This window comes from Fukomys damarensis, unplaced genomic scaffold, assembly GCF_012274545.1.
Source record: "Fukomys damarensis isolate Sample0158 unplaced genomic scaffold, DMR_v1.0_HiC HiC_scaffold_36, whole genome shotgun sequence".
NCBI lineage: Eukaryota > Metazoa > Chordata > Mammalia > Rodentia > Bathyergidae > Fukomys > Fukomys damarensis.
The window spans coordinates 47,876,759-47,899,401 of NW_022900948.1; the positions used below are offsets into that span (position 1 = coordinate 47,876,759).

At 60.8% G+C, this 22,643-nt stretch overlaps 2 protein-coding genes across 2 annotated transcripts in view; one reads left to right on the forward strand and one right to left on the reverse strand.

Moving 5' to 3' along the window:
• The window catches only part of Sardh (sarcosine dehydrogenase), a 37,421-nt gene extending 27,479 nt beyond the window's left edge, over nt 1–9,942 (forward strand). The window contains exons 19-22 of the mRNA XM_033759001.1: nt 5,874–6,036; nt 6,508–6,676; nt 7,542–7,677; nt 9,538–9,942. Coding sequence (XP_033614892.1) covers nt 5,874–6,036; nt 6,508–6,676; nt 7,542–7,677; nt 9,538–9,663 — 594 coding nt within the window. The 3' untranslated portion in view covers nt 9,664–9,942. The remainder of the gene's footprint in view (nt 1–5,873; nt 6,037–6,507; nt 6,677–7,541; nt 7,678–9,537) is intronic.
• A 1,957-nt stretch (nt 9,943–11,899) lies between these two features.
• The window catches only part of Dbh (dopamine beta-hydroxylase), a 12,866-nt gene continuing 2,122 nt past the window's right edge, over nt 11,900–22,643 (reverse strand). Inside the window, exons 2-12 of the mRNA XM_010608921.2 lie at nt 22,074–22,220; nt 20,748–21,005; nt 19,885–20,061; nt 19,358–19,460; nt 17,967–18,133; nt 16,862–17,005; nt 16,557–16,595; nt 16,067–16,126; nt 13,471–13,598; nt 12,965–13,124; nt 11,900–12,152 (exon numbers count right to left, since the gene is read on the reverse strand). Coding sequence (XP_010607223.1) covers nt 12,021–12,152; nt 12,965–13,124; nt 13,471–13,598; nt 16,067–16,126; nt 16,557–16,595; nt 16,862–17,005; nt 17,967–18,133; nt 19,358–19,460; nt 19,885–20,061; nt 20,748–21,005; nt 22,074–22,220 — 1,515 coding nt within the window. The 3' untranslated portion in view covers nt 11,900–12,020. The remainder of the gene's footprint in view (nt 12,153–12,964; nt 13,125–13,470; nt 13,599–16,066; nt 16,127–16,556; nt 16,596–16,861; nt 17,006–17,966; nt 18,134–19,357; nt 19,461–19,884; nt 20,062–20,747; nt 21,006–22,073; nt 22,221–22,643) is intronic.

The window sequence follows — 22,643 nt, forward strand, 5'->3', positions numbered from 1 at the left end:
CACCACCACCATCACGATCATCATCACCACCACCCTCACCATCACCATCACCACCATCACCATCACCATCACCATCACCATCACCATCTCCACCATCACCATCACCGCCATCACCATCACCATCACCATCACCACCATCACCATCATCACCGCCATCACCACCACCATCACCATCACCAGCACTGCCATCACCACCATCACCACCATCACCATCACTATCCTCAGCACCCCGCCACCAGCACTGTTATTGCCATTGTCACCTCTGTGGTCTTCACAGCAGCACCACTGTAGCCCTCCAGCCCCATCATCAGCAGAACCAGTACTACCTCAGTCCCATCACAAGAGCCTCAGCCACTGCCATCCCAGTGGGTGAGCCTGAGCGGTCCCCTGGGGGTGTTTCTAGGATCACAGGTTCGTGGTGTTTCCAGAGGGGTTAAAAGAGAAACTCTTCCCGTCCCACTGCCAACTTCTGAGGGCTCAGAGCCCCACACCCTGCAGCAGGCTGCACACATCTGGTCTCTGCCATCCTGGCCCTGAGGTCCTCACTCACTGGAGGGTGCTGGATTCAGTTAATGCCCCTGGTGTTGAGCTAATGGTCTCTGAAGGGCTTGAGCACGTGGCCTGTGTCTGTGACACATCTGCTGATCACTGGGCGGTGTTCCCACCCTTGGCTGGTTCAGGGGTCACGCACACCCGGGCTTGGCCTCCTGCATGGCCTTCCAACCTCCCTGGGGCCTGAGTCGGCCCACAGCAAAGCTGACAGGAGCACAGCGGCGTGCCACAGCAGGGTCCCGGCCCAAATGCTCACTTCCTCCCCTCTGAGCCCTGGGCTCCCGCCCAGTGATGCTTGGAAGTCAAGTGCAGATGAGAGTAGCTTGTGTTGTTGGGCTGGGCTCCCCAGCTGGAGCACCAAGTGGCCTCTAGCCCTGCCACTGCCCACGAGGCCCTCTCTGCAGGGGCCAGAACCTACTTTCCCAGCAGGGGGAGCCCATGGGTCCAAGAGAAGGGAGACTGCTGAGCTGGGCTCATTCATTGCAGCGCAGCATGAAACCCTCTACAATCAGTCCAGCCAGAGCAGGTGTGCCGTGGACACTGGGAAAGGCTGCAGAAGAGCCGGCCATCACTTTCCAGGACGGCACCAGGCCTTGGGTGAGGGACCCGACCGCCTTGAGCCCCAGCTTCCTTTTCTGACAAACCTGGGTGCCTGCCTGTACCCTGACTGTAGTGAGCTCGGGTGTGACCACCCCACGAGGTAATTGCTGTGACCGCCCGGGTCTTCCGTGGCAGAAGCTGGGATTCCAAGGCGAGGTCAGCTGCCAGGGGTGAGACTGTTGAGTCCTCAGTTTAAACCCAAGTCTGTGTCTCCCAGAGCTCAGCCATGGTGCCTGCTGCTCTGGTGGGTAGCCTTGCCCTACCCGTCCTGTGTCAGCCAAGGAAGCTGGAAGTGTTGGAGTGGAGGTGTCCCCATGGTGCCTGGACCCAGCGGGAGTCTTGAAGGTGTGCGTCTGTGGCACGGGGATGCCTCCTGCTGCCTTTCTCTCTGGGCAAGGGACCTCTGTAGAAACACACTGCGTGACCAGCCACCCTCTGTGTGCCCTGGGCCATGAGCCCAGGTTCTGGCTTTGCTGTGGCAGCTGGTGAGCCTTGTGCCTGTCGACCACCGACTGCTCTAGTAGGCAGCACCAGCGGCAGAGATGGTGCTATGCAGCCCAGGGCAAGGAGAGGCCCTGTGCTTGCCACCCTGTGCCACCCCCATCACCCCCATAGCCCCAGTCAAACAGGTGACAGGCAGAGGGAGGGCCGTGACCCTAGGGACCAGTGCCACCCTGCAGAATCCCCTCCAGGGCCAGGGAGGGCCTGACACCCACAGAACCGTGACCACTAAAGGTATTGCATTCACCAAAGCTGGTGGGGCTGCAGGGTCCCCTGCCAGCTGTGCTGCGCAGTGGAGGAACTGGTGTTGGTGAGCTGGTGTTCTGTGCCCACTGGACAGACTCGTTTCCCAAGCCTGGCCCCGGGGCACCACCACCTACTCTGTATCTCCGTGGACTTGTATGGCTCTGGGCACCTGGGAGAAGTAGAGTCGTGTGGTGCCTGTCCTGGGAACGGGCTGGTGTCACCCAGCCCAATGCTCTCGTGACCTGTCAGCGCTGTAGATGGGGTCAGTTTCTTTTGTTTTTAAAGCCAGCACTGCCCTGCTGAAAGGACAGGCCACCCAGTGTTTGTCCACCATCACTGGTGGACGTTAGGCAGTCGTGATTCCAGGAGCGTGAGTGTGCAGACAGCTCTGGGCGGCACTGTCCTCGGCACTTTGGGCTGCACTCCCGGAAGTGGGATTGCAGGATCACCGAGGGGTTCCCGTATCCCATACTGTTGCCATAGCTGCCACACCACTCTATGTTCCTGATAATTCGTGAGGTCAGGTGTCTTCTCACGTGCTATTTGGCTATGAGTAATCATCTTTGGAGAAATATTTCTCCGAATGCTTCACTGGTGTTAAAGTCAGATAGTTGTTGTTGAGCTGTAGGAGCCCTTTGTGCATTGTGGGCCTTGACCCATTATCTGATAAGCGATCTACAGGCTGCCTTTTCATCTGTTGTGTCTTTGGGTGCACAAAGCATCCATGCTTAATGCCATTCTGTGTGTGTATTTTTTCTTTGTTTCCTGTGCTGTTCACATCACAGCCAAGAAATTGTCATTTCTGATTCCCCTACATTTTCTTCTAGAAGTTTTACAATTATGGCTCTATGGCTCAATCTTTATTCTAGTGGCATTCATTTTTGTATAAGGTGTCAGGTAAGGGTCCAGCCTCAATCTTTCACAACTGAATATCAGTTTTCCCAATACCATTTATTTATTTATTTGAGACAGAGTCTTGCGATGTAGCCCAGGCTAGCCTTGAACTTGCAGCGATCCTCCTGCCTCAGCCTCCTGAGTGCTGGGATTGCAGGCCTGTGCCACCACTCCCAGCCTCAATACCATGTATGGAGAGGCAGATTTGTTGGTCTTGGAAGGTTGTTGAAGGTCTTGATCATCTGAAGGGAGACTCACTTCTGTTGTTCTCTTCTGCCCCACGGGTCCAGGCTCTGTCTTTGGCTAGCAGTGAGTTGTCTTGGCTGCCGTCGCCCCACAGTGTGTCTAGGTGTCAGGAAGGTAATTCTTCCCACTTTCTTCTTTTAAAAAACTGATTTGACCATTTGGGGTCCTTGGAGATTCACAGGGATTTTAGGATAGATTTTTTTTTTTTTTTTTTATGCCTGCAAAGCAAATGCATTGGATTTTGGTAAGGAGTGAAATGAATCCCAGATTGCTTTAGGTAGTTTGGGCATCTTAGCGGTATTAAGTGTTTCAGTCCCAGAACACAGGATATCTGTGAATTTATTTGTATTGTCTTAATTTCTCCACCTCCTTGGGTAGGTTCATCCCTAGATATTTTGTTCCTTTTTTTGTTTTGTACCAGGGATTGAACTCGGGACCTTGCGCTTGCCAGACAGGCGGCAGCACCACTGAGCTAAATCCCCGGCAGTATTTTATTCTTTTTGATGACACTATAAATGGAATTATCTTAATTTTTTCTTTGGATTGTTCATTGCAAACATATAGAAATGCAGCTGTTTTGTGTGTTGGCTTTGTAGCCTGACACTGTTAAATTCATTTGTGAGTGTGCGTGCGTGTGTGATCTTTAGGGCAGGAGAAAGCTTTATGCAAAACCTGGGTTGAGGCCCTTCCTGCCCACCTTCTCATCCTACAACTTCGTCTGTTGCTAGGGTTCCAGGGCCACGTGGGGCTTTCAGGATCACCAGAGCCAATCTCTGCCAGCCAGGGTGCCAGGCCCTGCACTTTCTGTAAACCCTGCTGCGCACAAACCCTCCATCAGAGGAGGCGAGGGCACCTGGGCTGAGCCTGGCTGGCGCTCAAGAGTATCTGGCAGGGGCCGTTTCTGCACAGGTCTGGGCCACCGGCAACCGAGCTCTGGATGTCACCATGGCAGCCCTGTCCCTTCCTGTGTGTCCCTATCAGGAAAAACTGAGACTTCCTCTGACTCCACGGTTCTGGAGAAGCACTGATTCTGCGAACTCTGGAGACAAATGGACTTCCCAGGCCTGTGCCCTCCTCCGTGCTGAGCCAGGCATTGGGCCGGCCTGGGCACAGGGACCCGGAGGAGCTGGAGGACCAGCCCCAGACTGAGCCAGGGAGCGAGCTCCGCCCCAGGGTCTCCTTCCACTCATGGCCCATGGCGTGGCAAGGACCTGGGTCCTAGCAGGGTCTGCACTGCAGGCAGCTCCGGAGCAGCTCAGAGCCCTCTTCCGGTTTCCCAGGGAGGCTGGCTCCGGGCCCCAGTAAAATTAGAATCTGGTGACAGGGCCGTCTTCATCAGCGGCCTACAGCTCACACCAGGCAAGCTAAGAAATGTCAACGGAACATTTTCTGCATCAATTTTGAGGGTTTTGAGAGGAGTGGGCAAATGGCAGCTCTGAGCGTATTTGCACTGTTTTAAAAGCTTTCGGAATCCAGCCCCAGGGCAGGTACAGCAATACAGTTAAGGCTTCTGGTTTGAGAGGAGCTGGTATGGCCGGCGGGCGGCAGACACACAGGCTTGGATCCTCCCTTCCCATTCCCAGCACTGGGCAGCCCAGTGCCTCTGCAACCCTCTGTGTACTTGCTCTGCAGCCCCGGAGCTGAGCACTCAGGCCTTCCTTGCCATGGGACCCTGGGCTCCAGGGCTCCCGGAGGGCCAGGTGCGAGTGGCAATTGCAGGATGTATATTCAAATCAAATGGCAGAAAGCTTACGTCCCCCTGGGCAAGCAGTTGCCCATGCTGGTCATGGCCTCCATGGTGTGTGGGAGCACCAGACACTCCCGGCAGGGCTGGATGCCCCTCTGGGCACCTGTGCTCTGGCATCAGTCCGAGGACATAATGCACTGCGGTCCCCCCTCCACGGGGCCGTGAAGCAGTGGATGGATGGGAAGAGCTCAGCCATCTGCAGACCCGGGCCTTCCTTCTGAGCATGGTGCCTGCTTCCACCGGGGCCTGAGCCCTGGGGGCAGAGGCAGCATCGGTCCGCAGATCCCGACGCCTGGCCCAGGCTGACCACACTGATGCATGGCTGACTTCTAGAGCAACGGGTCCAGCTGCCTGTCCTCTCGGGGCCTTTGTGTCCATCAAGTGTGGCCGACAGCTTCCAAGGACAGAGCAGGGCTCCTGTCCCTACCATCTGACAGGGAAATGGAGGCCGCAAGGCTTGCCTGAGGTCGGTCTGTGTCCTGACCCTGTGACGTGGTCCAATTTGAAAGCAGGTCTTTGCTGACGTAACTGAGGCGAGCATCGCAGTGATTATGCGAGATGAGACTGAGGCTGAAACTCAGTAACCGAACCAATCCAAGAGACGGAGAGGAGCCCGGGACACGGGGGAGAGGTCGTGTGAACACAGGGCCTGTGGCCGGAGTGAGGTGGCCACAGAGCAGACGTCAGAGAAGCCGGAAGAGAATGGCAACGACCCCCTGCCCCGAAATCTGCCCAGGACAGGGCCGTGGCCCTGCCACCTTCTGCTCTGGGCACTCAGAGAGCCCATTTCTATTGCTTCAAGCTGCCAGTTTGCCACCGTTGCTGTGACCACAAGGAGACCAACAGCTGCTTAGATCTGGGGACACTGAGCACAGCGCCCCCACTCCCCAGTGGGCACCCGTCCCCCACCGTAAGGGTGCAGAGCAGCCCTGCTTCCTTGCCTTGCAAGGCTCTGTTTCCTAGTCTGGCCGAGGCCAGGGCTGGCTGATGGCAGTGGCGACAGCGGGCACTGTGCCTGGGAGGCGGTGACTGGGTCTGGGCCTCGTGCTCTGCCTGGCTGTGCCCAGCGGTGCCTGTATCTCCCCAGGTCCGGGCCCTGAGGCTGTCCTTCGTGGGGGAGCTGGGCTGGGAGCTGCATGTCCCCCAGGCCTCCTGCCTGCCTGTGTACCGTGCCGTGATGGCTGCAGGAGCCCAGCACGGTCTTGTCAATGCTGGGTACCGTGCCATTGACTCCTTGAGCATCGAGAAAGGTGGGTGCTGGGTCTGGAGGCCCTGGGGCTCCCTCCCACACCACTCTTCCTACCTCCCAGCATTGTTCACCTCTCCCACCCTGCCATGGCCACACACCAGCTGCCCTGTGCAGCCCCCAGGACAGCATTGGAGTTCCCACACCAGCACACAGCTGGGCTGATGGGTGAGGTGCTGTCCAGGGTGGGATTTGAACCCAGCTCTGTGGTTGCCCTGAGAGAGTGGAGTGTTTCAGTATGGGGGACAGAAGCCAGGGCCTGAAGGAAGCTCAGGGCATGTGCTGCCCCTGAGCCCACTCCCAGCCGTCCCTCAGGGCTGCCCCAGTGCCCCTTGAAGTCCACCCCTGCTGTCCCTGGCCAGATGGTGCCAGGCCAGCCTGCTCCAGGGGCTCACATGGGGGACCTTCTGGCATCCAGGAGGGCTGCTCCTGTCCCTGCAGCTGGACACTGATCCGTGGTCTCTCTGTCCCCCAGGCTACCGGCACTGGCACGCGGACCTGCGGCCGGATGACAGCCCGCTGGAGGCCGGCCTGGCCTTCACCTGCAAGCTCAAGTCGGCTGAGCCCTTTCTGGGCCGCGAGGCCCTGGAGAAGCAGCAGGCCGCGGGCCTCCGCCGGCGCCTCGTGTGCCTCACCGTGGAGGAGTAGGTGTCCTCGTCCCCCTGGTCGGGTGACTGTCCACAGTGGACCCCACCGCCACATTGCACTCTTGAGATGGGGACACTGAGGCCCGAGGACGCAGAGCTGGAGGTCTCACACTGATGGCGGGACTGGGACACAAACCAGGCTGGTGGCCCTACACTCAGGGCCAAGGCAGACTCATCTGGGGCTGGCAGGCCTGCGGGTCTTGGGAGACACGGCGCAAGCTCACCCCGAAAATGAGACCAGGCTAGACGTGCTGCTGGTCAGGCTGGCGTCTCTGTAGCCTGGGACACACCTGTTCTGTAGGGCTCTCCGACCTCTGCTGCCACCGGGGCAGAGAACAGCCCTGGCCTTTGTGCTGAGCCCTGGGCACACTGGGCAACCCTGAGAAAGAACAGCACAGCATCTGCCGAGGGAGAAAGGGGGCTGCTCTGGGTCACAGACCCATGTGACACCCGAACCTTTGGCTCTGCGTAGGCTCCACGGGACTGTGGGTGGCACCAGGCCCCAGGGCGCTGCATGTCTGTGATTTTAGTTTATTTCTTTGTCTCCCAGTTTGAGTTTTTAAAACAGTGACAGTGAGTAGTTCTACAGCCCATACCGTGGAGGTACGTGGTCATACTGAGATAACAGATGAGCGAGCAGGGTGGATAGGTGACCCTTAGATCCCTGGCCTCTGCAGACAGACGGGCTCATGCCTGCTGGCACTGGACAGCTGCGGTTCTGTTTGCTGTTCACCACCTGCTCAGTCACAGCCTGTGATGGAGCCTACAGGGTCCCCGCGGGGCAGCCCCGTACCCCTAGACTGCAGTGGGAGTTCTTTGGCCTGGAATCCGGGGTCGCAGCTCCCTCTCCTGCTTGTTCCAGGAAGGTGCCCATGTTTGGCCTGGAGGCCATCTGGAGGGACGGCCAGGTGGTGGGCCACGTGCGGAGGGCCGACTTCGGGTTCACCGTGGACAAGACCATCGCCTATGGCTACATCCGCGACCCCAGCGGTGGGCCGGTGAGCCCCGTGCCCTGGCCCTTCGAGGAATGGGCAGCAGGGGTGAGGGAGGTGGGGCACAGCCCGTGAGCCCCATGAACGACTGCCTGGCCACACCTGGCCCTGCTGTCTCTGTGCCCTCTGAAGGCAGCGGGCCTCGGCGGCTCTGCAACGTCCTTGTTTGGAGGAGGTGCAGGGCAGGGTCAGACCCTTGGACTCCTGAAGCTGGACACCATGACCTTGAGCCTCTGCACACCTCTTGCTAGGGGTGCACCTGGGACCCGAGACTCTTCCTGGACCCCCTTCCTCCCTCCTCATCCCCAGTCCACCTAGGAGCTGATTGCAGGACTACGGGCAGGGCAGCCCTGGGCACCGGAAGGAAAGGGCTGTTTCTGTCTCCTCTGCCCCCTGTCCGCCATGGCTAGGGGTGCTGAGGAACAGGGTGGTGTCTTCCCTGGGAGCTGACCTGCCATGGCCCAGACCTGAGTGAGGCCCCTGTGCCTAGCCCGGTGTGGTCCGAGCCATAGTCACACAGGCCAGAGCTATGGGCAGGGCAGGACAGGGTGGGGCACAGCCGTGGGCAGGAGATGGCATTCTGGGGAGGCGGGGCCCTGCGTGCAGCTGCCAGGCTGGGACCCAGCCTGATGTCTCCAGCCTTGGGGCTCTGCCCCTTCCTTGCTTGGTGACCTTGGATAAGGGCCCTCTCTCTGAGCCCATCTCTCTGTCCTCATCTGTAAAACAGGGACACACTGCTACACACTGCTACATGGGGCCTCATAAGCTTCCATGGTGATGTGGTGACCGGGGCCGTCTCTGACCCCGGAGGCCAGCCAGGTCCCCACCCAGGCGGGCTCACCCTCTCAAGCCGGGGGAGTGGGTGCGGGCTCTAGCCTTCTCCCTCAAAACACAGTGCCACCTGCCCTTCCTGCTGGCAGGGGCATTTTATCTAGGATACCAAGCTGAAACCTCCAGATGGGAGGCCAGGACCCGAGGGCCCCTCATGCCAAAGCCAGGGCCATCTCGGGTTTACCTGATTTATGGATCAGAGCCTCTGCCCTACATGCTATCAGATGTTTACAAGGGTGCCAGCGGGTGGCACAGATTTCTTCCTAGACAGATCCCGCTCAGTCTCAAATGGAAAGGCCAGTTGGGGCAGGATTTTGGCTGCAGGGTGTCTGTTAGCAGGGACCGTGCCTGTTCTGAGCTGCCCACTCCTTGGCGCCCGCCTTCCTTCCCCATTCACCCCTTAAAGCTCTGGGGCACAGAAAGCTGTGTTAGTTTTTCTTTCTCTCCCTGTCCTGAGCTTCTAGGGATGCTAGCAGGCCCCCAAGTCCCAGGGCAGAGCCCCAGGCACCCCCTCAGCCGCCCCCTGTGTGAGTGCAGTCCAGGAAAAGCATGCCCCCAGCTGGCTCAGGTGTCCCGCAGTGCTGCCCGTGTGGCATCATCAGCTGAGCCAAACTGGGCACAGTGCCACCCACTGGTCTTCGAGGGCCACTGGGAAGGCCAAGCCAGGGAGTGGGCTGGGGAGGCTGCATGTCCAGAGCTGCTCCACCCCTGCAGGCCCTGAGGACCTGCGGTCTGGCCCCGCCTCTGCTCTGCCGGTACAGCTGTTGTGCTGGCCCAGCTCCAGGCCCCATCGGAGTCCTGCCTGTTTCCCAGGGATCTGGGATTCCTGGGGCGGAGGGTGCGGCTCTGGCCACCAGACCTGGATTTGCAGGGCCCAGCTGGTGCCCCCTCATCTGACCCCCAGGGCATGTGGGAGATGACCTCCCATGCTGTGCCCACATCTGGGCCTGGGGAGGGTGGCTTCAACACAGGTGGATGGAAACCCAGTGCCCACCCAGGGATGGGAGTGAAACTTGTCCCCTCCTCTGCTCCTAGGTCTCCCTGGACTATGTGAAGACTGGGGACTATGCCCTGGAGAGGATGGGGGTCCCGTACGCTGCCCAGGTCCACCTGAAACCCCTCTTCGATCCCGAGAACAAGAGGGTGAAGGGGATCTACTGAGAGCCAAGGCCACTCAGGAGGAACACACCAGACACCCTTGGGCCCTCCCCGTCCTGACCTTGGGCCTGACCTGCTATTCCCCAAACCAGGAATGGACAAAGAGCTCGCCGTGGTCTGTCCAGGGGCCACTGACCAGAGTCTGCGTCTAGTTCACCACAAGTTCCCCCAGAAGCAAACCTGTATGGCCTGGGGCAGAGACCTCACTTTGCGGCCCTGTTAATGTCTAAGAAAGCACACAGTAAAGCTTGGTAGGCAGAGAAGAGGCTGGAGCTCAGCTGAGTGGTTCTGGGTGGCGGGAGCCCTTGCGTGAGCCAGGAATTGGGCAAGAGTGGAGATCACTTAGCACCGCCTGCCCCAGGCACAGGAAGGGGGCAGTGAGACACATGGGCGTGGCTGTTCCTCAGGGTGGCCACTTTAGATGGGGGACAGGAAGAGAGCCAGGAAGCTCTGTGTCTTGACCTCCCCTTCTGCAGGTGGCCAAGCCTTCCGAGAGCCACCAGCCTGTGTGACGCAGGGTCTCCGATCCCCGTGCTCCCTTGCTCAACTCCTGCTTCGGTTTCTCAAGTCATCCCTCATGGGCCACCCTCTCCTGCGGGGGGAGACCTAGGCCCAAGGAGGGGAAGTCCCCCGGACCAGACCGCAAGAGTCACCCCAGGCTCTTTCCACCACCCCAGTCATTCCAGAGACCGGAGCCAGAGAGTCCCTCGCCTTGGGGCCTATGGGGGACCTGGCCACGCAGCCCCCTCTGACCGGCCACGAGTGCTGTCCCTGTGTCCTCCTGGGTAATCCCCCTGCCCTGGGCTTCCTGTTTCATAAATGAGGAAATGGAGGTGGGGTGCCTATCCCCTGGAGCCACCCCACCTTGCCTGGTCTCTTCCAGGCTCCACAGCTCACTCTGGGGGATGCTGGCCCCAACTCTAGGTCTCCAGGCCTCAGTTTCCTCATCTGTCAAGGGAACAGACAGCGGGCCTGGCCCGGAGCCGAGTGCGGAGTAGGAGGCACTGGTCATCTGGTCATGGCCTGGGAGGGCACGCTGTGTGCCGGGGAGGCCTCTGTGGGAGGGGGCACCCAGGCAGGGAGCGGGAGTGGGTGACTGGGGTTGGGGTGCCACTGTGGATGGCACCGTGGGGCTGTGGCAATGCCCAGTCGTGGTCCTCTCAGGCCCACAGGCGAGGCACTTCTGTTTCCTGTCTGTGTGTGGCACATTCCAGGGCCCTCAGGGCTCGGGGGTGCAGTTGCTGTGGGAGGTGTGGCTGCCATGGGCTGGCGAATCCCCCCTCCCAGATCCTGGGATGCCAAGGGTCTTTGGCAGTGGCCAGTCAGAGAGGGGTTGCTACCCTGTCACCTGGGCTGTAAAGATGACAAAGGGCCCAGCGCTCTGGCTGTGCTGCCAGCCTGACAGAGCTGCGGACGGCTGTGATTTGCAGTGTGCAGTGTGGAGCGGCCCTGTGTGTTTACTCCGGTAATGAAGTTCCGGCTCAAGGGGACGCGGCTGCTGAGCCAGTGTCTGGGAGACCCAGGGCCCGTCCATCACCCTCTGCTTCGCGGGCAGCCAGCGTTTCGCTGACGTGGCTGAACAGAGCCGAATCCATCACTTCCTCCAGGATCCATCGGAGAGGAGCGGCCTTGGGTGGGAGAGGCTCAGGGGACCAGTGACGACCTGGGCCAGCCACGGGCAGAGTGCTCGGTGCCACGCCGGACCCAGAGGGGAGGCTTGGAAGCTGGCGTGGGGGCCTTGGCTTCAGCCGCAGCTGCTCAGCAGAGCCTCCCGGGCCCGTGGCCGAACAGGGCTTGGCAGTGTGGTCCCAGTCCTAAGCCCGTCCCCTCCCCTGCTACTCCCCCAACCTGCCGAAGCCAGTGCCGCCCTGACTTTTCGCAGCAGCAGCACCCGGGATCCTGAGGGCTCTTGGCTGGCTCCTTTTTGGGTGGTGGGGGGCATTGTGGCTTCCCCTTAGGTGGGTGACAATATCTGTTTGCTGTGCAATGAGAAATTTCCCAGGCAGGCCTCTGACCAGCCGCCCGGCCTGCCTTGTGGCAGGGAAGCCGCCCACAGGAAGCACAGCCTCATTGCGGAAAGTGTTTAAGTAGCACTGGCACTGCGCACACCAACAGGGACCACCAGAGACAAGGGGGCGCGCCACGGCATTGGGGTGAGCCTGGCCCGGGGGGCGCCGGGTGGGCCTCAGACCCTCAGTCCTGTTCTTTACAGAATCCGAAGGGGTCAGGGGCCGTTTCTGTCCCACGGACCTGCTTGGCCACGCTGTGACGGAGTTTCCACGGGGTCTTCAGGTAGGGTGCACAGGACCAGTGTGAGCCAGGGGGATGGCAGGAAGCAGGGATCAGGGACAGGGCCCCCCTCAGCCTCTACCGTGGCCGATGCTGAGCACGATGGGGCCGGCAGGGTGCTGCGCCTGGCTGGCTGGGCACTGTGGGGTGGGCTCTTCCAGGGTGGAGATGATCTCAGGCAGGGGCTGCAGATCCCACTCACCCTGCAAAGAAGGGACCAGGAGGTAAACTGAGGCTGGGGCAAGGGAGGGTGGCACCTCCCCGAACACATTCCCCACAGTCTCTGGGGTTCTTGCCCCCACCCCCCTCATCTGAACAGAGCTGCCTCCCCAAGCTGCTCCTCGGGGTCCCTCCTGGGGTGAACGCCTCTCTCAGCGACTTGGTTACCTGCTCAGGAGTCCCAGAGCCATCCAGGCCTCTCCTGCCTCCCAACCCCCTCCACTCCATGGCCAGGCAGTGCCCCGGCCCTTGGCACAATGGCATCGCCTATCTGTCCCAAGCTGCCCCGTGCCAGGGCATTTTTCAGTGATGAGTCCAGCTCCCAGAGAGTTGGGCCACGGGCTACTCCCCAGACCCCGGCTGCAGGGCCTTGGTGCCCAGCAGAAGCCCGATGCCCTGGCCCACAGCTCACAGCAGGGAATGAATTAGGGTCCCAAGGAGAGAGGTTCCACGCTGTAGTTCCTTTCACTCTGGGGGAGGCTGTGGGGCCCTGCTCTCCCCCCACCTCCAGTGAGGGATGAGATGACCTGTGTTGTGCTGTCCCCTGCAAGGCGGCCGCGCTGCCCTGCCATGCGTTGCCCTGCCAGGTGTTAGTGTTGTGTGTCTGTCCCCTTAGACTGTGGGCCCCACCTGCTGCCCGCATCCCGAGTGCTTCTTGCCCACCGTTTGGGGTCCGGCCCCACACCCCTTGCTGAGGTCCTCTTCTTCTTGCTGGCTGGGGGGCAGCAGGGGTGTGGCCAAGGGGGACCAGCTGGGTGGCACCCTGCAGCCCCATGCCCTGGGGACAAGGACGCACCTGGAAGCGCACGGCCGAGGACTTGTTGCAGTGCATGGAGATGGGCGCGAAGCCATACAGGGCGGCCAGCACGTCGCGGCTGAAGGAGTTCCAGGGCACTGAGGCGAACTGCTGTGGCACAGAGGCCTGCGGGCAGGTGCACACCTCCTCACTGTTGAACCTGTGCGGATGGGGGAGTGGCCTGTTGAGAACACCAGGTCAGCCGTGCTGCTCTCCCAGGCTCCGTGCCCTCACCCAGCTTCCCAAGACGATGTCCAGGCCCTGCTCCCATGTGGCCACGGCTCCACGTCCATCTGCTCCAGGGCCAGATCGTGAGCTCGGGGGTTGACTAGTGATGCCTGCCATGGACACCTTGGCGGGCAGCAGAGCCGGCTGGAGGTCTTGGGGGCCACAGGTGCTAACTCCACTCTGGGAGCTTGGTCTGGATCCCTCCCACTCACCCTCCTCCCAACTGCATCTGGGGTCTCTGCGGCCTTGGGTGTTGAGAATGTGGGCAGACACGTCACCTGTTCACCAGGTGGAAATACTTCTGCAGGAAGCCAGCGTCCACAGCACTTTTGCAGAGCTCCAGCTGCGTCTGAGGGTAGTAGTGCGCGTAGTTGACGCACATCTCCTCCAGAATCCCGAAGCCCCCCTGCAAGCCGAGGATACCCCTCAGGGCTGGCTCCTTCCTCTTAAAGGCCATCACTCAGCAGCTCTGCTGAGGCCCAGGTCAGAGCAGGGGACGAGGTCCCTCCCTGGGGGGACCCATATCCCCCACACTGTAGGAGACACAGGCGTCTGGAGGGGGCACGGCTGCGAAGGTAGTGAAATCCAAGCGGGCCCAGGCCCTCTTGTTCCTGTCTTATGGGTACAGAGCGGAGTCTCAGGAGGACAAGGGACAATCCTGCCCTGGCTCTGAAGCCCCTGGCACCACCTGAGCAGATGCAGTCTCCCAATAAGAGCCGGGAGCTTCGTGAAGCAAGCGCTGGGGCCACTGGTCACTTCTGGCACCTGGCAGAGAGGAGCAGGGCTCCATAGGGGACAGTGCCTAGAAGTCACCACACCATCTCACCCAGCATGGGAGGGGCAGAGCGGCCCCAGTCCCACCATTGGCTCCCCACTCTCAGAACCAGGGACACAGAGCTTGCACAGGAGCTGGGACTGAACTCTGTGGCCCTCTGGACAATGGTGGGGCTGTGGGGAAGATAGACCTTCACCACAGTGGCAGAACAAAACAGGGTATGGGGCTCAGCGGGGCTCCCCATGCAGACATCCCAGGGCAGCTCTCCTGTAGCTGTCTGCCAAGGAAGCCACGGAGCACGGGTGAGCCCAGCCAGGCACGGCCCCGTACACTGGGCAGTGGGCCTGCATTGGCCTCTGATCCCAAGTTCCTGGCCCAGTGTCTGTAACCTGACTCCCTGAGCTCCCTGCCCCATTATCCCAGAGCTGTGGTGGCCTGAGCCTGCATCCCTCTCTCCTGGGAGGAAGCAGCCTTTCCAGCACCCGCCTGTTAGAAGCTCCCTCTCCTGATGCCACCTGGTGCCAAGATGGAGGGCAGGGGCGGCCCCTGAGATGACCAGCAGGAGTCTCTGTACCTGGGACCATGACCTGCTGCCCAGGGTCAGTGGTCAGTGCTACTCAGTGGGAGGGCAGCCAGCATGTCCTGCTTGTACCACCAAATGAGCTGGCCCTGCCTGTGGGACAGGAGGCCTGGGGGCTGCCTCACTGCTGCACACCAAGTCCTGGTGCCTGCAAGTCCCTCTGCCTGGTCCCCAGGGCTGCACCTGCAGGACGGGGCTGGGCTGTGACTTGCCAGCCATCCACTTGCAGGCTGAGCTCAGGCGATGGGCAACAAGAGCCACATGTGAGTGCCAGGCCAAGCCCTTCCAGAGAAACAGGGTGGAAGGCCCAACACACTCTCCTGCACCCTGGGTTGGTGACCAGGACCCAGGGGTCATCACTGCAGACCCAGAAGGAGGGAGGAAGGCTGTGACGAGGGCCCCTCGCTTCCATCTGGCAGGGCTCTTTATCAGCTGTGCACCCAGGCAGGGGTCTGCCCTCTCTGAGCCCTCACAGCTCACCTGTGGAGAGGTAGGCAGCAGCCCCACCCTGGAGACCCAGGCAGAGCTAACAGAGAGGTGGAAACAGCACCAATGTTCACTGTCTGGGGATCGGATAAAGTGCCAGATCTGTTTTACGGGCGTTAAAGAGTGGGCAGTTCTGAGTGATATTCTTTTGGAATATGAAGTGTCTGGGAATAGACAAAATCATCGAATTGCACACTTGGAATGTGTGTGTGGTGCAGTGTGACAATTGCATCTTGAGACACGTGAAAAACCCTAACCACGGTGGTGCAGCTGTCGGAGCTCTCAGGTACCTGCAAGTGTCTTCACCCATGTAGTGTGGAGCTGTGACGTTCGCGTGTGGGGCGCATGGATCTGGTCCCCCTGACCTCACGATCCATGAGGGGGGGAGAGGGGAGGCCCGGGGCGCCTTGATGGATGAGAAGGTCAAGGGACCCCTCAGCACCCCGTAGGATGGCACCCTCTTCCACCATCCTCCCTTGGGCTGTGTGCACACCTGGCCTGGGGAACGGTCCCTCCCATGGCCAAACTGGGTCCCCGTCCCTGCAGCCATTGGTCACACATGCGCCTGGCCTCTGCCACGTCCCCAGCCTCCCGTGGCTGCATGGCTGCTCACTTAGGAATCCCCAGCCTGGCCACAGCATCTCCTGACGGCCTCTTACCTTGTCCAAAGCCGTCTCTGGTCAGCCTCCCATGGGCCCTGCTCTCTGCCACCTGGGTCTGCTTTTCATTCTAACTACTTTGCTTGTTGCGGGCATCTCTGTCTCCTAGTAGGCTTGGGACCCACACCGTGCTGGGCACACAGGTGCCCATATTAGCACAGTGGCTGCCAGGCTGAAGCACAGACCTGAGCACAGGTTGTGGGCACCACTCCCTTAGTTTTGGACTCAGCAAAGCCAGTTTGGGATGTTTGGCAGATTGGGGAAGTGAGGGTGGGAAGGCCCGCGTCCGGGCCGGGGGGAGTTTGGGTGCAGTCTCAGGAAAGCCAGACATCTCCTCCACCCGATGGCTGGCCGAGAGAGGACGGGGGACTCACCACAGTGGCCAACTTCCTGTCTTCTGTGTTGTACGTGCAGGAAGTGATGAGAACATCCCCCTGGGAGAGGCCAGCAGGCAGTCAGTACCACTCACGGGCTCCCAGGCCCATATCTTGAGACTGAGCTGTGGCATGTACTGGTGAAAGACTGACGCCCACTATTCAGGAGGCCAGCAGGGCTTCCACATCCCCCCCGTAGGGTCCCAGTCTCAGGGTCCCCAGGGCCTCATGACCCTTCCACTCATGTGGCCCAGAGGACACGGGCCACGGACAGGACACACCACACTTGGTTGTGTGACAGCTCAGGTTCCCACCCAGTCTGGGCCTCCCCTCCCGAAAGATGGGGGACCCACCCCAAATCCTGACTGGGACGGCCAGGCTGGGGGTGGCTCAGGCCCTCTGATGACCTTCAGAAGTCCCACATGTTTCCTGCCCCGGCCCACTCCCCCATCTCTGCCCTTTGGCCACCTCGTCCCTGACGGACACTCACTGGAAGGACAGACACGACCTTCTTCAACATGCGGATCTCCTGGGTAGGAGAGAGCAGAGTGGTATGTCTCGTTCCCGGCCACCCTGCTCCACTGTTCCCAGGCACCAGTTCTTCCTGGCCTCTCAGGGGAGCCGGGGACACCAAGTGTGGGTTTTGGGGCCAAAGGGATGGGATCAGAACAAGGAGACAACCATTCCAGATGACACCCCATCAGGCTGCGGGCTCCCCAGATCCACCATCAGAGGCCACTGCTGCTGTAGATGCTGGGTGGGCACAGGGGGCAGTGGGTGGGGTGCGGTGCCCACCTGGAAGTGTGGACTGTAGTGGTTGTCTCTGTTCACGACCTCCAGCTCCCGGCCATCCCGGGCCAGCACGGTGACCACCTTCCTCCCAGTCAGGTGCGTGTGGAGCTGAGAGGCGAAGATGTGGATCCCAGCGGCGGGCAGGGCCTGTGGGGGGGCAGGGCATGGTCAAGGTCTGGGCCGGGGTTGTGGGGACCAGAAGTGGGGCCGCTCTTCTGCTGCCCGGGCATCGGATCTTTGTCTTCTTGCTGGTCAGGTCAGCTCCCTGCTTCAGGCAGCGCTGCAGGGTTCAGACCTGGCCCCTCCCCTGTTGGCCCCATGGCCAGGGGTCCCCTGTCCTGTGCTCCCAGGGTCACCTCCATCTGCAGACCTTTAGGGAGAGAGCCCTGTGGTCAAGGCACAACAGGGCCACAGAGGGGAGTAGGACGGGCCTGGCCTGTGCTCCCTGTCTGTGAGGTGACAAAGATGAGTGATGATGCGGTGCTTAGCAGTGCCCACCACATGCCAGGCCCCCGGGCAGGCCCATGGCATGGCCTGCTTCATCTGCACAGGTACCTGCCGCATGCCAGAGTCCCTGGCCAGCAGCTGGCTTCAGAACCACGGAGCCACAGTGACGCCCAGGAACCCCTCAGAGACTGCAGAGTTGCCGGGCCTATCCCGGGCTCCTGCTCCTCACGTCGCTGCCAGGGTACACGGGCACAGGGCAGGGACAGCAGTTGGGGGTAATGTGCTGCCAGCACCTGGACCTCTTGAGCAGCAGAGCATGGCCAAGGGGAGGACGTGGCTGAGTCACACGGAGCGGTGACGTGTTTCAGGAAGTTTCTATCTAGAGAAAGTCAGCCCCAGGGCAGGGAGTCATCTGCTGTCTAGAATGTCTCCGCGGTCCCTAAGGCCGGGTGGGGGCTGTCTCTCCTCCCTGCTGTCCTAGGCTGTGCAAGGAACGATGACACATTTCTAGGAGCCCACATGCTGTCAGGCTGACTGCGGGTTCCTCCTGAAAGTGACATGGGGACACAGGGACCTTGGCCTCCAGGACACCAACAGGTGTCCTTGGCTCAGGGTCGGGCAGCAGAGCCGTCACTCCCGCCCGGCCTCCCGGCCTGCTCACCAGCTGGGTGCACTTGTCGGTGCAGTAGCCGGTAAGGACGAAGGCGGGCTCCCGCGGCGGGATGGCCATCACAGGCGTGTACACCAGGCCCAGCTCCAGGATGCCGGCGTCAAAGTGGCGCAGTGTGGCCGTGTAGTACAGGCGGATGCCTGAGGAGTCGCGCCGGCCTGCGGGGCAGAAACGGTGGGCAGAGGCCTCTTAGTGCCCCAAGGGTCGAACCCTGGAGACCTAGCGCCCTGGGCTGAGAGGTGGACCGGCCACCCACACCTGCTCTGTTGTCCCCACATCCACAGGGGCCTCGGCAGGACATCAGCCCACTGGACGCAGAGGGACTCCGTGGCCACAGCTGGTCACCTCAGTGGGAAACTTTGTCCCATTTACAGGTGGGGAAACAGGTCTGGGAAGCAGAGGCTCTGCCCCACAGCCCACTTTCCACAGCTAAGCTCCAGTGCTCCCGTGTCTCTGGGCTGATTACATCACAGGATGATAATAAAAAGGGAGAAGCAATTGGTGAGGATTCAGATGAGGATTAAGTAGTGAGATAATTGTAGGATTTTGATATTTATAGAAAAAGCAACCCTTTGAAGATCTGCAAAGTGACAGAAGCCTTCCTATATTTGGCAAGGGGTCCATAAATACAGGCGGATCGCCAAAAGGAGACAGACTTGCCTGATGCTTAAGGAGTTTTCAAAAATCCATTTGCTTTCAGGCTTTAAATGAGCAATAAATCCAGGGGCCTGCTGGAGGCCCAGCCGCCTGCGGCCTTCTCTGGGTCTGCTGTAGATAATCCCAGTGGGGGCAGAAAGCAAGAGAACTGGGACTGGCTGAGCTGCGGGCAGCCCGCACCCACATCCAGCCAGGGCCCCAGGGCCGCAGGCCCTGCCCAGCCTCCCAGCCACTTATCAATCTGGCTGTTTTGGCTTCTTACTGTGACACACACACACACACACACACACACACACACACACACACACAGAGCAAACAATTTGTTGCCCACAGAAGCAGCTTTGGAACCAGCTGTGCTCACCAGGTCCCAAGCAGCTCAGCCATTGCAAGGCTGCGTGACTGAGGCCACGGGGACAGCCAACCCCTCTCACTCTGTGGCCCTGGTGAGGTCCCGCACACCTGGGCTTCGGCTTTCACATTGGCACACAGGGTGTGAGAACCTCTCCCGGGCCTTTCCCAGGTGGGTGGTGCTGGGACCGAAGGAAGGAAGTGCTGAGCCCCTGGGCGCTGAGCTGAGGAGCGGCCACACAGGCCCTGTCCTGGGAGGAGGACGGGAATGGAGACACAGGAGGCCTGTGCCTCTGCAGATCATACACAAGGGCTGAGGCCTTGGGATGCCGCGCCAAGCAATGCCAGCACCCACTGTCCCCAGCTGCTGGGCTTACCTTGGATCTTCAGTGGGTTGTGGTAGTGGACTTCCAGGAGGAGGAATCGGGAGGACCCTGCGCCCCCAAATGGAAGGCCGGCCTCCTCTGGGTAGTAGAACGCCTGCAGGGGTAGGGGCAGGGAGGGGAGCAGTATCAGGAGAAGGTTCTGGACAGGGTGTGGACAACCCTGCCTGCCCACTGGGGCCTGAGCTGTGGGGCGGTGGCTCTGGGGCAGCTGGATCACACTGGGGCTGTGCCACGGCCGCCTACTGCTTGGCCATGGATCTTCCGGGGCAGACAGTGCTACGAGCTGAGGGGACCGAGCCATGAGGCCTTGGCAATTCACCTGGCCACCTCCAGGCCTGGGCCGGGGCTGTGCACAGAGCCCTGATGAGGGATTGGTACCCACCGAGTGCTTGGGTGCATGGGGCACTTGGGTCTTCGGGATGCAGACGCCGGTGGTGGGCGGGCACCCGGCATCAGGGATGCAGAGGCGTGGACGTCTCCTCCTTGCCTATGGCTCTGCAAGGGCAGGACCCACGCACCTTGGCGCCCAGCGCCCACGCAGCCAGCACGTGGCGACAGTAGTTGAGGCGGTTGGGCTTCATCCTGGAGTCGCAGGGCCCGCTGAAGTGTGGGAAGCTCTCGAAGCCACCGGCACACTGGAAGATTTCCATGTGGTGCACCAGGGCCTCGTTGCCCTTGGTGACGATGGGCTCATACTACGGAGACACAGCAGCCTGAGCGGGCAGCCTGGCGTGGCAGACCCCTCCCTGCCCCTGCAGCCTGAGTCCACCACGCCGCAATGGGGAGGCACGAGGGCACAGCCTCTAGGGACACTGTGGAGTGGGCAGTCTGCTGGAGGAACAGGATCGGGGCCCCTTGCGGCCACTTCCTGACCAGGGAGGGGCATGAGGGCAGCTGTGCTCTCCTGTGTGGGGGCAACTTCTGAGCAAACGCACCGGGCCCTGTGGCCCCCAGTTAGGCCAGGCTGTCTGCAGTGTGGTGTTGGGCACTCACTCGACCCCTCTGGCTGCTCATCCTCCCCAGGAAACAGGCAGTGTCCAGTATTGGGCACTCTCGTGATGGGGTCCCTAGCGGCCCCACCAGGTTGGAAGGTGACCTTGGAAGCTGTCATCTCCATTCTACAGCGAGTGAGCTCTCCCACTGCTTCTCCTTGGGGGATGACAGACAGACAGCGGCCCAGACCCAGGGACAGACACTGAAATCAACCCTGGGTACCATGGTCCAGGCCTGGAGGCCAGAGCTCAGAGGCCCCGGAGCGGGCCTGAGCAGGTGAGGGACAGAGAGCACAGGCTGGTGTTCAGGCTTGAGGCAGGAGGGCCCAGGGCAGCTGTCCGGGGCCGAGGACACGGGCCCTCAGGCCAGAGTGCAGCCCGGCCCGTACCATGACGATGTGGTGCCGGGGGAATCCTGGGGGCAGCTCAGAGATGTAGCACCAGTACGTGGTCTCCTGGCCAGGAATGAGGACGTTGGGGGCCCGGATCTCCATGGTGCGCATGTCTGCGGGCATCGTTGGCACGGGGAGCTCGGGCTTCAGCAGCTGCACCCGCTGCAGCCCGGTCTGCAGGCCTGAGGTGTTGATGGCCTCCAGCGAAGAGAAGGGCTGCTCCAGAATCCCATAGACCAAGTGGACGGTGCCGTCCTGCAGACAGACAGTGCCAGTCATCAGCTGCTCGGGGCCCCCAGTGTGGGCTCCTTGGCACCAGAGGGGAGCCATGTCCCTGCCCACCACTGCCACCTCTCAGCTCTGCCAAAGAGAGGACTCTTGAGACCCCGGATGCCCACCCGAGCCCCTGTGCCCCACACCTTTCTAAGTCCAGCCAAGTCATAGGCACCTCTCATCCAGCCAGCTGGTGGCAGGGCTGGTTTGTGCCCTCGGGGCAGGCTGGCCCAGCCCGAGGAGTCAGGGCCTGTGACGCCAACCATAGCTTCTCAGCAGTGACACTGATCGTGTCCTCTGCACCCCACCCATGCGGGCCTGGGAGATCTCAGTGTCCCTGCCTCAGTTTCCTCTCCTGGAAAATCACCAACTGTTCTATATTTATCTACTTGGCATCCACTCAGTAATCTCAGGGCTAAAAAGTGGCCATTGAGCCAGGCAGGTCCCAGCACTCTGGTGGCTAAGGCAGGAGGATCACAAGTTTGGTCCCAGCCTGAGCAAGTTAGTGGCTTGGCAAGACCCTGTCTCTACATAAAAAAGTAAGTCAAATTTTAAAAGGGTTGGGGACACAGCTCAGTGCAAAGGCCCGAGTTTCGATCCGTGGTCCTGGGGAATACAAAAAAGGCCAGTGTTTTTCACCTCTACCCTGTGACCCAGCCTTCCTGGGTGGGTGAGACTCTCCGAGCCTTAGAGGCCTGCAGTAGCCCCTCCTCACTGACTGGCACACCCCACACAGTGCTTCCCGCCTCAACCCCGGCCCAGGTGCAGCAGTCAGAGCCTCCAGAACATTCTTGGTCTCGACCTCGCTTAGTGGACCTGGCCCAGCCCCACCTCTGCCCTCACCTGTACCCTCAGCTCCTAATCTGTCTGGCTGTGCCTGGTGCTCCCAGCTTGGCCCCTATGGCACTGTGGCCCCTTCCCTGGGAACTGTGGGTGACGAGTCTCTTTCAGTGGCACCAGAGAGCTACCTATACGAAGCAGGGCCGGGCACAGGCCACCAGCCAGGCCACTGCCACCCGGTAAGAGGCGCAAAGCATGCTGGGACACTACCTCGATGAAGTAGTCTTTGGGGTCGCAGGTGCCAAAGGGCCTCTTGAAAAGCAGGGACAGGCCGTCCGGTGTGCCCTGTGCCTGCAGCAGCTGGTAGTCCTGCTGGGTGTCCAGGTGGATCTGCCCCTTCCGGTCACTCCAGGCATCCTGCAGGCAGGCCCAGGGTGGGAGCAGGAAGGGGCCAGCACCCAGTGCGCTCTCCCAGCACAGCTCACCATCTGAAACCTGTGCCCCGCTCCCTGCGGCGGCCTCACCCACTGTCTTTCTGTCTCTCTTGCCGTGCTGGGATGGAATCCAGGGCCCGAGCACTCCAGGCGAGCCCCCTCCCACTTCCAATGTCTGTCTCTGCTGTGGGGTGAGCCCCGTCCTGCTCACTTCTGCAGCCAGGAGTAGTCAGACACCAGGTGGGTTGGCTGCTCGACACTTCCAGGCCTTGGGCTGAGACCCAGCAATCTGCACTGTTAGGGAAGGGCCCAAGGCTTCCAATAGGACTGGGGGCCTTGGACCAGTACCACGCCCATTCTTCCAGAGGCGGAGGGGAGAAGGAGACGAGGGGTGGTGGGGCGGGAG